The 15,463-nt window shown below is 46.9% G+C and overlaps 1 protein-coding gene across 4 annotated transcripts; it reads right to left on the reverse strand.

Moving 5' to 3' along the window:
- Window positions 1–594: 594 nt before the first annotated feature.
- VGLL2 (vestigial like family member 2) lies at window positions 595–9,023 on the reverse strand. 4 transcript variants are annotated; one of them, XM_015858805.3, is made up of 5 exons: window positions 7,923–9,023; window positions 6,022–6,313; window positions 4,373–4,870; window positions 4,157–4,215; window positions 595–3,371 (listed from the first exon to the last, which is right to left on the reverse strand). In XM_015858805.3, exons 1-5 carry the CDS (start codon window positions 8,001–8,003, stop codon window positions 3,336–3,338), a joined length of 966 nt encoding a protein of 321 aa, XP_015714291.2. In that variant the 5' UTR covers window positions 8,004–9,023; the 3' UTR covers window positions 595–3,335. The 4 variants fall into 4 exon arrangements, with proteins under 4 accessions (XP_015714291.2, XP_015714290.2, XP_015714294.2 ...); XM_015858804.3 differs by having other exon boundaries at window positions 595–3,532; XM_015858808.3 differs by lacking the exon at window positions 4,157–4,215.
- Window positions 9,024–15,463: the final 6,440 nt, after the last annotated feature.

Genomic DNA, 15,463 nt, shown 5'->3' on the forward strand with positions numbered 1-15,463 from the left:
TTCCCTGAGGACGGGCAGGGCAAGAGCCAAGGGAGGTGCAGAGATTTCAGGCGCTATCCTCCTCTCCTCTCCTACTTTCCTCTCCCCTAGGGGTTCTGATGCAAAACCCACTGGGAGAGATGGTAGGAAGAAATATTCACCCTAGGGCTAGCTGACAGGAGACTGAAAATGCAGAGGTACATATTTATTTGCCTTTAAGGAGCCCTGAACTGCATCCTTGCAACTGCAGCCATATCAGAAGGAAATCTTTGTTAAAATGAAGCAGACTCTGTGCCTGACTGCCCCTGCACCTGCTTCTGCATCACTCTGCAACAGCTCTGAGCCCTTTGCCTCCTGCCCCAGAGCCTATAAGGACTGTCACAAATTATGTCTGTTTGTATGTCACCACTGAAACAATCTATTTGCTTGACTATTGCTGGAGAGTAGTAGCCAGTACAAAACTGCAGGCCGAAGGGAGACCCTAGGTGTTTGCAAATGACATGTAAGATGCACGTAACACAGAGAAAGCATACCTTTTGCATTTACAGATCTTTTTTTGTGCACATTCCTGATTAAGCAATTATTAGTCTATGATGCAAAGAGAAACAAAACAGATTTATGAAATAGCACCGAGGTTTTATTTACACTGCTACTGCATTGGGAAACTCACTCACCCTGTGCTGGGCAGCCTAACGCTCAGGGTGAAGTTTCTGCTCTGGCAATACAAACTGTAGCCCTAGCCCTGCACAGCTTCACACCTGAATCTCAGAGGCAGTGCTGTGGGCAGCCTCCCACAGTCAGGACAACCCAGTGATTTGCACTGTTTCATCAAAACACCCTGTGACTGCAGCGCACCCAAAGTGGGAGCCTTTTTAAAAGTGGTTTGCATAGCACCTAACACCATAAGCCAAAGACTTGACTTTGGTGTTTAGGTACTTCCACAGTACAACAATAAAAACTATCTGGAGAGCAAGTATCAGAAGCAATACTCGTGTATTCATTGCATAAATCCTCATGGTTGAAAATGCTCCCAGTCAAAATGAATGGTAACTGTCAGCACAGTAAATATCCGCTTACATGAATGTATCCAAACATATCTGGGCTCTACTGCCCAGTGCTCCCCATTACAAAAAGAGGGGGAAAAATAAAAGAAAAAGGAAACAAATGCATAGTCTACACAAAAGCCAAATTAAAATTAAAAAAAAAAAAAAAACACAAAAAAAGGGAAAGGAAAAGAAAAGAAAAAACAAACAAGAAAAATAACTTAAAAAAAACCCTAAAACTTTAAAAACAACCTAAAGAAAAATGCAGGTGACTGTTCACAGGAAGACCTTGCCATCTTCAAGCCTCTGCAGCAATAAAGTTAAATGCCATTTTTAGTTTTTTTTCTCCTGCTAAGTGCTGCTGTCTTCCTTCATGATAGAAGACTTAGTACATTTGTGGCTTAACCAGCGCTACAAAATCTGGAGCTGTTTGTTTGCCCTTTCCAGCCTGCCAGTTAGCCTACGGCTGTGACGACATGCCTGTGGGTTTGTCTGGCTGAAGCACCACCACAAGCCTTATCCTGACCTTTGCCCAGCTCTGGCCAGGGATGTTCTGCCCTCTTTTTATTTCAAAGCAGCTCCTTGCAATACTTATTCTCACTGCTTTGTTGTTTTCTTGCTGTTAATGTTCCTGTTATTCCCCATAAATATACTTCTGGTTGAGAACTTAGGCGCAACAAGTTCTCCATTTCCAACACAGTGAACATTTTGCCCAAGTCTCAGAATGTAAAATCTCCTATCACATCACAAAAGTCTGTTTTCTACTGCTTCTCCCAGTGTTAGAGGGATGGCATCAGGACTCTCCTCTCACATGTACTGAACTTTGTCAGCCTTCAAAGATGTTGCATTAAGAAAAGACGGAACAAAATGAGACACTGTAGTGTTGGGATCTGATGCTTTGCCTGTAAAAACATCAGCTTGCAAGCATAGGGTGAACTTGCTATTTCTGCACTGTTTAATTAGTCATTCGACCCTTTATAATAACATTTTAATGTACCACTCCAGAATAGCAAAATATAGTTCCCTTTTTTATCAGGTGTATGAGGAAGCACCTCTTACTATGGGGTGCCACCCTTTCTGCAGCCTATCCTACAGAGACACCCTATGCTAAATAGCAAGCATTGCCATAACATTGCATTTTCTTGTCTTTTGTATTTATCACCATATTTTCTACACATTAAGAATTTATTTTCAACTGCTGGGATTTCTAGTTAGCGTTAATGCAGACTAGTAAAATAACTCACTCCATCCACACTACAGGTATTTATTTTCTTCATCCTGAAGTTTCTAACCCGCCTCATTTCTCTTTTTCTGTTTTAATTCCCTATAAAAGCACTCAGGGTGAAAGAAGGAATACCTTTAATGCAGCTTTCCTACCGTTAAATAGATATCTTATTCCACCTTTCAAACCAAAGCAAGACAATTATTAAAGTGACAAAATGACAGCAACAAGTAGACAAAGGGAAGCGTTAGAGGCAACCCAGACCTATTGTCCCACAAGTGCCTATCCTTCTGATGTTCCCCTTAAAGGTTGCCAGGTTGAGGGCGGGCAGTTTTTCCCGGGTTTCCTTTCTCCCCCTTCTTTAAGAGGGTTTTGTTTTCATCATAAAATATTTCTTGTTAAAAAAAAAAAAAAAGAAAAGAAAAGAAAAAGAAAACAAACAACCATTACACATTCAATGCAAATGTTATGTCAAATTCTGACAAGTGCCACCTTGGTTTTCATATTTCTGGAGTTTGAACAGTTGTCCGCGGAACAGCTGCACTTCTGTAAGCCCAAGGCAGGTGGCCCAAGCTCGGCGCTTGCCATTCATAACCACAATGCTGAAAAATCTGACTAGCTCCTCAGTAGTCCAAAAAATGTTAGTGAGTTCCAGTTTCTTCTCCTTTTCCTTTTCTGAATTGTAAAGTAAGATTCCAGTTCAAAACTGCTACATTAGTTTTTCCCATGTTGAAGTCAAGAAATAATTTTCACCTCCATAAAAAAAAATATATATTCACACCACCGAAATAACCACAATTTCCTCTGTCCCTTGTAAGAAGGCCAGTGGTTTTGCATCACGGTTCATGACGTCATTTGACTCTTTTAAAATAGTCCAACTGCAATTCTGACTGTGGAGTTTGTTTAAATAGTTCATGGTCTTTGGCTCTCCTCTCTCAGCAGAGGGGTTTTCACCTCCAAAATAAGTCTAAAGGATCATCCTTGCAAAGCCAGGTTGTTTTAAGTCCCGTTGTCTGTCCCCAAGCTGCAGGACCATGGTAGGCTTGGAAAAGGGCAAGGGGGTCTGGGAGGCTCTGAGTCAGCTCGTCAGCTCAGAAGGGGTCCACCACAGAAGGAGTAACGCCGAGCTGCAAACCAAGACCAGAAGCTGTTACAAACTGACCCGACTTCAGCTCTGAATGCCACCATGCCTAGAGGCAGAGATCTACAGGGGAGAGCCAGGGGAGGAAGAGTGAAGGACAGCTCTAAAACCAGTACAGATCCTTGCTTTTGTCCTGAGGCTGCAAACCTGAGAATGGAGAGAAGAAAAAAAAAGGGAAGAAGAAAAAATAGGTACAGGCATTTAAGGAAAGAGAAAGACAAACTCCATTTCTGCCACATGAGATCAGAGGCTCAGCCTGGGCTCCCCAGGGCTAGAAGAAAGCGGTGAAGCGAGAAGAGCCCTGGCTGCAGTGAGGAGAGGCACATGTCTCTTTTTAACCTGAAGTGAGGCTGCATGGAGCAACCAGTGATTGTGGTCACTGGGTTTTATCATGAGGAAGCCAAGCAGCTGAGCAGGCTTTCCTTGCCGCTGCAGACAAGGAGCTGCAGCCTGAGGAGCTGGCACTGCTGTCCATGACTCTGTCCTCTCTGCAGCACCATTATGAGCATGCAGCCCTACAGCTGGCCAGGGGCAGGCCACTAGCACTAGCCTCCCTGGTCACAGGGATAGATATTGCCCTTACATGCTCAGCAGATAGAATAGCATTTTTTTGAAAACTGGGAGAAAAAAAAAAAAAGTAAGCAAAGGAAACCATTTAGAAAGCTGCAGAAATTCACAGAGCTGTGCGACTGCCCTATGGCCGGACTGAGCTACAGCCCTCGGGGATCCATCAGGCTTCCAGCACAGAACAAGGCCCAAAGCAAGCAGTACCTCAGAGTGTGTCTTGAGAGCCAGATATGTGGAGTGGGTGACACATTGCCCTTGCTTGCCTGGCCAAGGAATGCAAAGAAGGACACACTGGATGGGTTGGGAGCTCACACACCCATATGTTTCCTCTAGCTGCCCTCTACACAGAGCCCTCCCCTCCCACCACCAGGGTTAGCCCTGAGCTGGGGGGACCCCGAAAGGCCAGGGACCTCTCTTCACCTGCATCCACGTTGAGGCCAAGGCTCTGTGCCACATCTCCCGCTGCATTGGGGAAGGCTCCCGATGTTGTCCAGGCAGCAGTAGGGCCCGCCTCGCCCTTGCTCAGCTCACAGGGTGGGCTGACTGGTGTGGGCACGGAGGCGGGGGTGAGGCGGTGGGGGCGGACGGAGGCAGTGGGCACCAGCAGGGAACCATAGCGAGGGTCAAAGTGAGGGCCGTAGACCTCGTGCATGGCTGTGGGGCGGGGGTAGGCTGTGCTCTGTGTCCCAAGGTAGGGATGGTGGTGGTGGTGGTGGTGGGCGTGATGCCAGGCCTCAGGACTGCCCTGATGTAGGTGGCCATGCAGGGAGGCTGGGGCATAGGGGTCCGTGGTGGTGAAGGGCAGCTCGCTGTGGGTGGCCAGGGGGCTGCTAAGGGTGACAGGGACCGAGGAGGGCTGGTAGGCGCTGTTCCAGAAGGATGGGGGGAAGCTGCGCTGGCTCATCGGGAAGGAGCCATCTAGAAGCAGAGAGAAAGGAATAACGGATGAGCACTCTCAGCCCTGGCATCCGACACCCTAGGGCTCCTCTTCACTCTCATTCTGCAGTTATCTTACAAACAACCACCAAACACGCAAACCTGCCCACCAGCAGCCCTCCCCAGCCCAGTCATTCAGCACAATTAGCCCAGGGCTGGAACAATTTGCTCCAGGCTTCTTTTAGTACTTCTTTAGGGGAAAAGATTGTTATCTAAGGTGAGAGAAACTCCTTTTTCTCTCAGTCTGGAAACTGAGTCAGAATCATTATGAATCGAAGCAATTGTCAAGGTTGGGTTTCTCCTTTTGTTTATTTATTTATTTATTTATTTAGTACTAATCTCCCTCTTGAAGCATTTACGCTCAACACCTTAGAGGATGCCCAGTGCTGCCAGGAAAGCATCTGCTTCCTCAGTGTGGTTTCAAAGCAGCCAGGAATAGCGTGAGATGCGCAATCAGCTTAAATGTGCTTAATCTATGGGGGGGTAATTTCTGTTGCTTGGGGCTCTTGTTAGCATGTTTGGGAAGCATTTTTTAGCTCTTTGAGGATTGACAGGGCAAAGGACAAGGACCCCGTGGAATAGAGATAAATGATAGTGCAAAAGTAGATGCTACACATTACTGATTGTGAAGACAGTGCTGCTGATACAAACATTTGCCAGGGAAGTATATAAGCTCTGAGCCTTCTGGTGTTAGGAGAAAGGGAAGAAGTTCCTGAGGAGCTAAGAAATCTTTCAGCTTTTAGTGCTGAGCATTTTCCACTTGTGAAATACTTTAAGTAGTATTTCATTCTTAGAAAACTGATGGGAATTCGTGGGGAAGGTGTGCAGTCGGCTCTCAGTTGGGCACTGGCAGATGAGGGATGGTCCCTGAAGCTGCTATGTAGCGATGCCTGAGGTCAGGTGTTCCCTGCCACCTCGGATACCCCATGAGCCTATACGGTGTAAAATTGTGATATAGGCACAAAAAACCTGTGCCTGCATCCACTTCTTATATTGCTCCCACCTTTGCTCATCACAGCCCCAAACTCAAAGCCAAGGGACATGGAGGATTCCTGCCGTGGCTCCTAGACCTGCACCCCCACATCCCCTGCACTTTCAGAACGTCAGCACCCACACCCCTCCTCGGTGCTCACCCCGCCAGGAGCCGGCGTTCCGCGCCGCCTTGGCGCTGCCAAGCGAGAAGCTGCTGGGCTGGCTGAGCGCCCGGCTGAAGTGCTCGTCCACCACGGCGCTGATGTCCCCCTGGAAGTAGGTAAAGAGGACGCACCGGGAGCTGATGTACTCAGCCTCCGGGGGCCTCTCCTTCTCGGGGCTGCACTCCTCCTCCTTGATGCTGGCGGCGGCGTGGCTGGAGAAGGAGCTGCTGGCGCCGGCGCTGCTGCCGCTCTCCGGGGCTTCTTGCATTTTGGAGTACAAGGCGAGTTTCTGGAGGGAGAGAAAGGAAAGGGAGGACGGGAAACGAAGCAACGAGGCGTGCTGGCCCTCGTCTCGGCCCTCCGTTCCCGGGCCAGGCGGGATGCAGTGCCCAGACCCGCTCCGAGTTCCATGCGGGAGCTGCGGTCCTGCCGCACCCCCGGGTCGCCCGAGCCTGGAAGTGCCGTGCGGGATGGGCACTGCCGGGAGCGGGGTGACGCGCGGGACTCAGCTCCCGGCACTAAGTTCCGCACGCAGAGGCTCTTTGCGGGCCGGATCCCGACACCGGGGGAAAGAGAAAAGCATGACCTACAAAACAAAGTGGAAAACGAGAGGAAGGGGGAAAAAAATCAAAGCTGTCCGCTTCAAACACGTTTCAGGGCAGAAGGTATTTCTCTGGCAAGCGGGAAGCCTCAGGTATTTCCTACAGGATTGCACAATTTTTACTGGATCCCTCCGGGATTAAAAAAGAGCGGGCGCTCAGAAGTTCGACGGATTTTTCCCGAGGTCTCTCTGCCCGCAGCCGCCGGGAGTTCCTTAAGATGAGCCGGGGAAGCAGAGCCGGATCGGACCGGAGGAAGAACGAGAGTAGGGCGGGCGGGAGCCCTGAACCGGGCGGCGCGGGATATTTAATAACGTCTCTCCGTGACTGCCGCCTTTCCACTTGGCTGCCGGCTCAGCCATTGAGCTAATAATTAGCCCCCTAAATAATGTCACCCGCGTGCGGACGGGCGGGGGGGGGGGACAAGGTGGGGGAACACATCATCTGCTATTTGTAACAGGTATGCCGGCCTCGATGCCAGGGCTGGAGGTGTCCCGCGAGCCGCCACTCTGGGGCTGCGCGGAGAGGGAGCGGAGCGGAGCGTGACTGCCAGCCCCCAATCCCGCACGCCCGGGGCTGCAGCCCGCCAGCGGCCCGGGGCGCTTTCGCCTCTTCCTCTCCTTTTTTTCTTTTTTTTCGTTTGCTAGGGAATGCAGATCTCCTATTCCGAAGCAATGAGGGGAGAAATAAATAAACAAATACATTTTAAAAAGAAAAAAAAAAAAAGAAAAAGAAAAAGGAAGAAAAACACCTCTAAAGAAACACGGGGAGCTGAGAGGTGCAGCAGGTGCTGCCAAGAGAACAGGAACACCGGGTTCAACATACAGCCCGGGCTGCACACGCACAGGCATCCCCTTACCGATCGCTGCACGCTGCACACGCGTGTCCCTAGGGCAGCCCGCGGGGTCCCGCCGCCGAGCGGGGCTGGAGCGGGATCATCCCCGGTAACCCCAAGAAAGGTGGTGCACCCTCCCTCGCCCTTCCCCGGTAGCCCTCTGCAACCCGGTTGCATCGCTGTCTGCAGCCGCCGAGCTCGGATGGAGCCCGGCCAGGGAAAGGAAAAAAGTGGGGGAAAAATCCCTTAAATGTCATATCGGATCTGATGTCCCATTCTCTCCCGCAGTCCCGGCGGTACGTACCGTGCCGAGCCCCGCACCAGGGTGGGATGCAGCCCCGCTTCTCTCACCATCGCAGACTCCGGCTCTTCTCCCCCACCCCCTCCCCTTCTCCTTTTCCCTTTTTCCTTTTGGTGAGGCCCGGGGGCCACCCTCCCGACGCCACCCCTCCCACCTCACGTACCTGCGGGTAGGGGCTGTAGGCTGCGGCGAAGTACGTCTGGGGGGGACCATACACTTGGTACATAACATCCAGACAGCTCATGGCTGTCCGAGGCCGTTAATTCGTTTTTCGGACATCAACTCGCGTTCTGCAGAGCGGAGCAGTGCTCGGCGGGAGGGAGGATCCCGGGGGTTAAGAGGCACGGCTCACTGTGGGAGGAGTGATTGAGGGGTGAGACCGCGCCGCGCTGAGGTCCCCCCCGGCTCTGCCTCCCCCCCACGCAGCGCGGCTCCCTCCCGTCGCCCTCAACCGCGCAGCGGCTCCTCGGGACGGAGGGACTCAACCCAGGGCAGGGAGAGGAGAGCCCCCTTCAGCCGCCGCTTGCTCCTGCCCTTTCCCTTCCGCCCACCGTGCCGGGGAGGGTTTTCCCGCACGAAGCGGGGACCGTCCTGCGGGTAAGGTAATGCCCCCAGACCCAGCGTGCGCCTGGGAGCGCCACCAGCATTGCTCCGGGATCAGCCAAAGCTGGTGAAAAGTTATCTCACCGGGAGGAACCTTCCTGGGAACTTAGGATGGGAAATGCCGGGAATGAATGAGGATGCTCGTGCACGGTTCCCGTGGTAAAAACAACCTGTCGGGAAGGTAAAGCGGCTTATTCCACGGCTTTCCGGTGAGCGCACTGACACGAACAGCTGAACGCATCCCAAAGCAGCTTCGACGGCGGTGTACAGGAAAGCTCGGTGTCTAATACGGGGATGGAGGCTCTCATATCGATGCCAGCCGCTGAAGCATCCATAGCACGACTCACAGAGACTGAGGAAAGGGACCCTATTGAACTTAGTTGTAAAGCTTTTGAAATGAAGACAAAAATACGGGGGGGAAATGAAAGCATATCATTAGTTTTCCAAAAATATGGGGGAAAACTGAAAAGAACAGACACTTTGAATTTTGAAGGCCCGGAATTCTTCCATTACATTTCAAAAGAAAATCTTTATAATTAAAAAGACTTGTACTTACCACTGCTTTGTTTACCAAAAACACAATTTTTATGATCCAGAGTCTGAGAACTGTTGTTAATGCTCATCTATTGCTGAAATATAAAAAATAAAAAATAAAAGGTATCTCAGTGCCAATGATCATAAGTTTTTGTTCTGTTTTGTTTTGTTTTCTTTCTACACCAGGTGTAGAAAAGTCATAACTTAAACATCGTCTCCTCCCTCTTCTAGTTCAGTAAGTTTGTTTTCTGTACTGCAATGCAACTCAGAGCCCTGGCTGCACAGCTCAGTCCCACCGGTGCTCCCCTCACTGCTAACCTAAATTAATTGTGTGCTCATGGCTGGGATGGGAACAAAGGCAAGGACTGTAGGTACCAGGCCTGGGAAAAGAAATGTATCTAACACTCTATGGCTTCATTTCTCCTGTCCAGGAAGCAAATAACCACAGTAGCGGGAAGGACTCACCCCATGGCTGGGATTCAAAAGGCTGCTCTCAGTGGAGGAATGCACCAGCTCCCTGCGGCAAGAGCCCGAGGGACCGCACTGGGACTGAAGGGCCCCTCTCCCAGCCTGGCGTCCCCACCGGGCAGCGTCCCTGTCCGGGAGATGCCGGGGCCTGTCTCAAAGGTATCAGTCTACTGGGTGACACATTTACAAGTGAGTACACTTGGAACGTGTGCTCTGAAAGCACAGCACATTTCCCTGCTGGTTGCACAAGCTCTTCTCCAGTGACTTTGAGCAATAGCAAAAGTAACACCTGACTCTCACCACAGCTTAGCATGTGCTTCAAGCAAGGAGAAAAAGCAAAGTGCAGCAGCAACATGCGACTGTGTACAACAGTGTGGCAGAGTCCAGGCTGCTTCCCCTGGACAATCTCTCCCTGAGGTCTGAATTGAGTGGGTTTACCTCACCCCCAGTACATGTTACTGGAAGTGACACTGATGTGGCTTGGTGTATCCACAGCTTCTTTTGTAACAGTTATTTGACTGTAAAACTGTCTAATGTAAGACACGAGCAAATTGTTTTACTTCAAGGCAGAGCAGTCCAAGCATTCATGAAAAAGTGTCGGCAGTGTTTTAGCACTCTCTGAAATCAGTCTCCATTATCCTGGAATTCCTGGGTCAGCATTATATTCAATAATGATCTCACTGTTTTAGTATAATTATATATAAATGGTTTTTCTTGGTTCTAACTAAAGGACTTTAGGTGAGTTGACTCACATAAAGAACAACAAAGGCTTGAAATAAAACCATCTGAGTTATCCTAGGGAGAAAATAACAATAGCAGTGAGGGAAAGAACACTTTTAGAAAGGATATGGGTTAGAGCTGACTATGTACCATTAAAGCACTGGCATGGGCCACAGCCTGTGTTCACAGACAGGTAATGTTTCATTGCGGTAATGTGAAAAGGAAATCTTGTTTTGTAGCTTCTTGCTATGGCTGAAGAATGGTGGGCTCTGATGAACAGCAAGTTGCAGAACCTTGCAACATGCCTTGGGCGCATTCCTATAACACAATTCAAAGTTATCTTCTAATTGAGCTGTAATCTTTCACAAAAGAATGGGGCATTACTGTGAACAGTTCTCTGGACAAGCAAATACCCCATCAAACAAAGCATTAACATTCAGAAAGACAGGAACAAAAAGGGAAGGGAAATGTAACAGGACTGGCAGCATGTGCTGCTCACCATCCCTGTGAATGCTGCATCCAGCACCAGCACTACATCCTATGCACAGCAGTCTGCCTAGCCAACATATGTTTCAGAGATTAAACATTTACTGACCAGTAGAGATCCTTCTGGTTTTGAATCTGCCCAAATGGATATCTTGTGCTGTTGATAATACAGTTTTTCAGAAGGTCAGGGAAACTAATATTGACTCCAGAGAGGCACACTCTGCCAACTGGGAGAGACCACGAGCTGCATGGGAATTCTGCCCCTGCCTTAGCAGTTTGTCACTGTGCTGAAGCAGCCTTCAGTGCTTCCCACTTCCACTTGGAGTAGATCTGACTCAAGCTTCCAGCTGTTGCTTCATGTAATGCCTTACTGCACGTAGCTGGAGTGTCCTTTCAGATGTAGTATTTTGTGAAACCCTTTTTATTCCACATATTTGCTTATTTATTTATTTATTTTTCCTGAGAGAAGACACAGATACAGCTCCTTAATTTTCTGCAGACATTTTATACCTTTTTTTTTTCTTGTACTCTGCACAATTTTTCAATGATTTTAACATTTTAAAACAAGAACTCATTGCTACTTTTAACACCTCTCTTGCCAGAGGTGTGTATGAAGTAAGTTAGCAACTTCTGATTATGCTTGAGGATTGTGTCTATTTATTTGTTTGTTTGTTTACCTGCTTGTTTGTTTGCTTATTGCCACAACAGGATTTTAAAGACAAGGAGTGCACACTTCCCTGCTTTCCCACTGGGAACTCTACATGTTTTCGCTATTAGGAGTCCAAACTATGGACTACATTGTGATGAGGACAGATGGTAGGGGGCTATTTCTGATGTTTCTTCTGAGCTGTCATGTAGCTGACTGAGACTGCACGCAACCAACTCAATGCTTTGGCGGTGCCACACAATCATATGACACCTGCTCGTGCTGCCCATAGTGTCATTCTTTCCAGGACCCTTTCCACTGCCCACCTGCTGTGTTCCTAGATGTGCAGCACTGCTACTAGCTCCATTCACATGTTGCTTGCTTGAAAGTGCCCACAGGCTTACCAGCAGGCTCGGGTCTTTCCATATGTCCCATTTATCATCTTACTGACCAACCTTCTTGCCAGTACATTACCTACAAAATTTATTGGTAGATTTTATACTAGTTTTAAAATTGACTACGATCATCTTGAACAGTTCACAAACTATCTAATGCAAATGCTCCCATATAATAAATATTTTCTGTTGCTCCAGTTTTATACATTTTCATCCATTTCCTATGTGTTTCATTTTTGTGTGTAATACCTCCTCTATGAGATGTTAATTTTGGTTTCAATGGGCTTCCCTTTTCTGTGCTCTTATTTTATTCTCAAATGTGTGAAGGGATCAGTGCGTACCTAACCTTAAGATGGACATATGATTGGTGGGTTTTCAGTGGTGAAATCTGGCTGAAATGAATGAAGATCAATACCTACACTTTTGTTTCTTACCCTTGTAGTCCCTGCGCTCAGTCTGCCTAAAAAGCTCTTTGTTTCTTCTTAGGACATAGCAACTGTTACCATGGTTTTCCCAGAGATGTTTCTGAGGTGCAATCCCCGGGCCCACGTGTGTGAAGATTTCAGGCTCAGAAATTGCTGGTTTGATTACAGTCATGGGCACTAAATTCATGAAGCTTACAGATAAAAGTCAGCGTGGTAAGGGGGTAAGGGCGCATATTATTGATCTTTTCTTCTTCACTGTCTTGAGGAACTCAGTTTTGTTGTACATTTAATTTTCAGTCTCAAAATATTTTGTAATTAATTTTGATCTTTCTTTGAAGGAGTGCTTTATTTTCTCTCTCTCTCTCTCTCTCTTTCTTTCCCCTTCCTTTTTTTCCCGTCTCCTTGTTGCTCTCCAAACTGACTGCTGGCTGTTTTTTCATTACATGCACAGCTACTACTGGGTGACGGTTTGTGTAATGCATCCGCTCCAGCAGTTCTGCAGCAGCTGGAGTGCATGCGGTGATTTCCCCACACTGATGCATTTCAAGGAGCTGCAGTGGGGCTGGTTCTGCATCTGGTGTATGTCACTCACTCCTCTGGCCCGATCCTCTCTGCCCATCAGCCCATGGCATCACCTGTCTCTGCTCTGCTGATTGTGGCAGATGAAGAGATCATTGTGCAGGGCTGGAAGGGAAGCCTGGAGCTGTCATGAGGGAGTAGATTAACATGTGTGAGAAGACACTGGGTACATTGAACGGTGGGGCATTGCTTTCACAATGTTAAGGCTCATGGAAGTTTTTAATGAACTGGTATGAGAATAGGCTATGTCTGGTCATTAGAGGCAGAGATAGCAGCTTTTGTGATGCATGTACCTCCTTACATTGGGAGCTGAATCACTGCATGCTTCTGCTTCATGGGCACAGATCCACTCAAGTCACCCCACCACCAAACTGGGCTTGTTCCAAGATGCATTCACCAAGATATTCTGTAAGTATTTTTTGTTTGTCATGAATGCATATTTCCTTATCTGCATTCATAACAAAGAGTATCAAGCAAAATGTTCCCTAACAATGATCCCCAATCATAAACCAGCTTTTTTTTTTTTTTTTTTCCTGGTTTGTTATGCCTATTTTCATTACTAAGTGCTGAAAGTAGGAACAGGTAGTGTTCAAGTCCCATTGGCACTGCTTAAGCACAGACTTACTAACATGATATATCCATTTAACTCCTCTGCAATAATCATGATCCGTGATTTTGATGGCACACTCATACATTTGCAGGCTTTGCTTTGGAAAAATAGAAAAAGAAAAAAAAAAAAAAAAAGAAAGAAGTGTTATAATGAGAAGCCCTTACTTTCAATAAACATTTTCATTTTAGGAATGTTTTCCTTTTCAACTCTACAGATAAAGTTTCAGAAAGAAGGAGGTAGGTGGCAGAGAAAGACTGCAGCTTGAGAAAGTGAGTGGCTAGATGCAAGGAAACAAGACTGCCAGATTCTTAGCTGAGCATAAACAGGTAATGTATCTGCTTTTATTTTTGTTTGCTCCGACTTTTGTGCAATAAAGACAACACAAAGCTAGGATGGGATAAAGAAATATTCACATTGGCTTCCATGATTATGTCTATAATGAGTGGGACCGTCTATTGTTCAACACCTTATCATACTGGGGGGGCTCACTGGTTCACTTCAGTTTTCTTCAGTGTGTATTTGGCTAAGCCTCGAGAAAATGTCATCGGGAAAATGTCAAGAATATTTTTTTAAACAAAAGAAGTATCAAAGAGTAAAAAGAAAATTCTCAGAAAAATACTGGAGGTGGAGCCATGGTACAGGGAATTGTGTTCTTATCTCCTGGAATTGCCCCAAATAATGCAGCTCCTGGGCCGAGTGCAGATAGGTGCCATTTCAGAAGCTGGAAAATATCCTGACTTTCTTAAACTGAACAAAACCCTCATTTTAACATTTTTATGGCCATACATAATTAATTTCTTATCCTAATGGCTGCAAAAGAAAATCCCATCTTTAGAAGTAAACTCAAAACAGGAAAGAGAGAGGAAGACAGTAAGAAAGGAAGGTATTGCCACAGCAGATATGCACCCAGTCTATATGAGGGAGAGTGGGGTAAGACAGAAGAAAACATCATTTGATTTTCTTAATAGTGCCTAAATCTGAACCCACTGGAAGCAAGCTTATTGCAGCCCAGATGGAGGCTGTGCCGTAATTTCCTGTTTGTACCAATGTAGACTTATTTCACTCAGTATGGAAAGATAAAACAATGATATGCAAGGAATTATTTATAATAGGTAATGTACCAGATATGTAGCTTATGCCCCATGCCCCTACTTGTACAAAAAATAATACATAATTCTATAACAAGGACAAAATTATAAACCCCAAATAATATTTATTGCACATCAGCAAAGGGAAACGTGCATACCAGGTTTCAGGTGCTGGGATGATCACACACAGGGTGGCTATAAGTTTTCAAAAAGGATCTTTTCTCATGTTGAGGTAGATGCTTTCCTGAATTATGAGGTGTTTTACATGTAAACATAATTCAACCACTGGGCTGGCAGAGTAGGTAAGAGCCAGCAGTTTATAGACACTATGCTGTTTCATACTTCTCCCATGATCATGCTTCCTTTTGAAATCATCCAAAGGTGACTTGCATGTATTGAAGGACTTCTGGTCTATAGAGCAAAACTTACAGAGATGGCATCCTACCAAACCAAGGTTTTGAAATGTAGATTCAGTTTATAAACCAAGCTTTAAAAAATATATATTTTTTAGACCACATGACAGAGACAATTCAGAGAGTTATTCCAGTTTGGAAAATCTTTTACAACTCGTTGGCTGGTAAGAGCCAAATGCTCAGGATAACATACCTCGAGTTTCTGCTTCACAAGAAGTGAATAGGCAGAGCTTTGTTTAGGCTCAGAATTTGGCATTACTTTTTGACTGGTGTTTGAAGAAATTTTTTGTAATTCACAAATAGTTCACTGACTGGATAGAAGGATGGCATGCTGCAGGGGAGAGCACAAGTTCTGAATTATCTATGTGTCCATTGTTGTTGAGATAGTACAACTGCTGAATTAGATAAACTGGCTTGCCCTCCATTGTGGCGTTACCTTTTTTAACACTCTTGGTCATGGGGAGCAATTTCAAAATTGATGTGGATTTTGTTCTGATGTGTCCCTATATCCCCAAAGGTGGCATTACTGTGGGAGGTGCTGCTTCACAGCACAAGGGTGCCCTGCAGGGCAGCTGGTAGCAGAAGAAGCAGAGAGTGGTTTCCAGAGAAATCAGAAATGCACAAGAAAAAGCTGTTGGGAAATGTCTGCCATCAGCTCCACACTTGAGAGGAAGAACAGGAGCCCCAGGAATCTCCTTCCTTTCCCGCATGCCCTGTGCTGCGTTCCAGCCTCCTGC

The sequence above is a fragment of the Coturnix japonica genome, chromosome 3 (genome assembly GCF_054131305.1).
Source record: "Coturnix japonica strain WE chromosome 3, WE-NBRP24, whole genome shotgun sequence".
NCBI classification, from domain to species: Eukaryota; Metazoa; Chordata; class Aves; order Galliformes; family Phasianidae; genus Coturnix; species Coturnix japonica.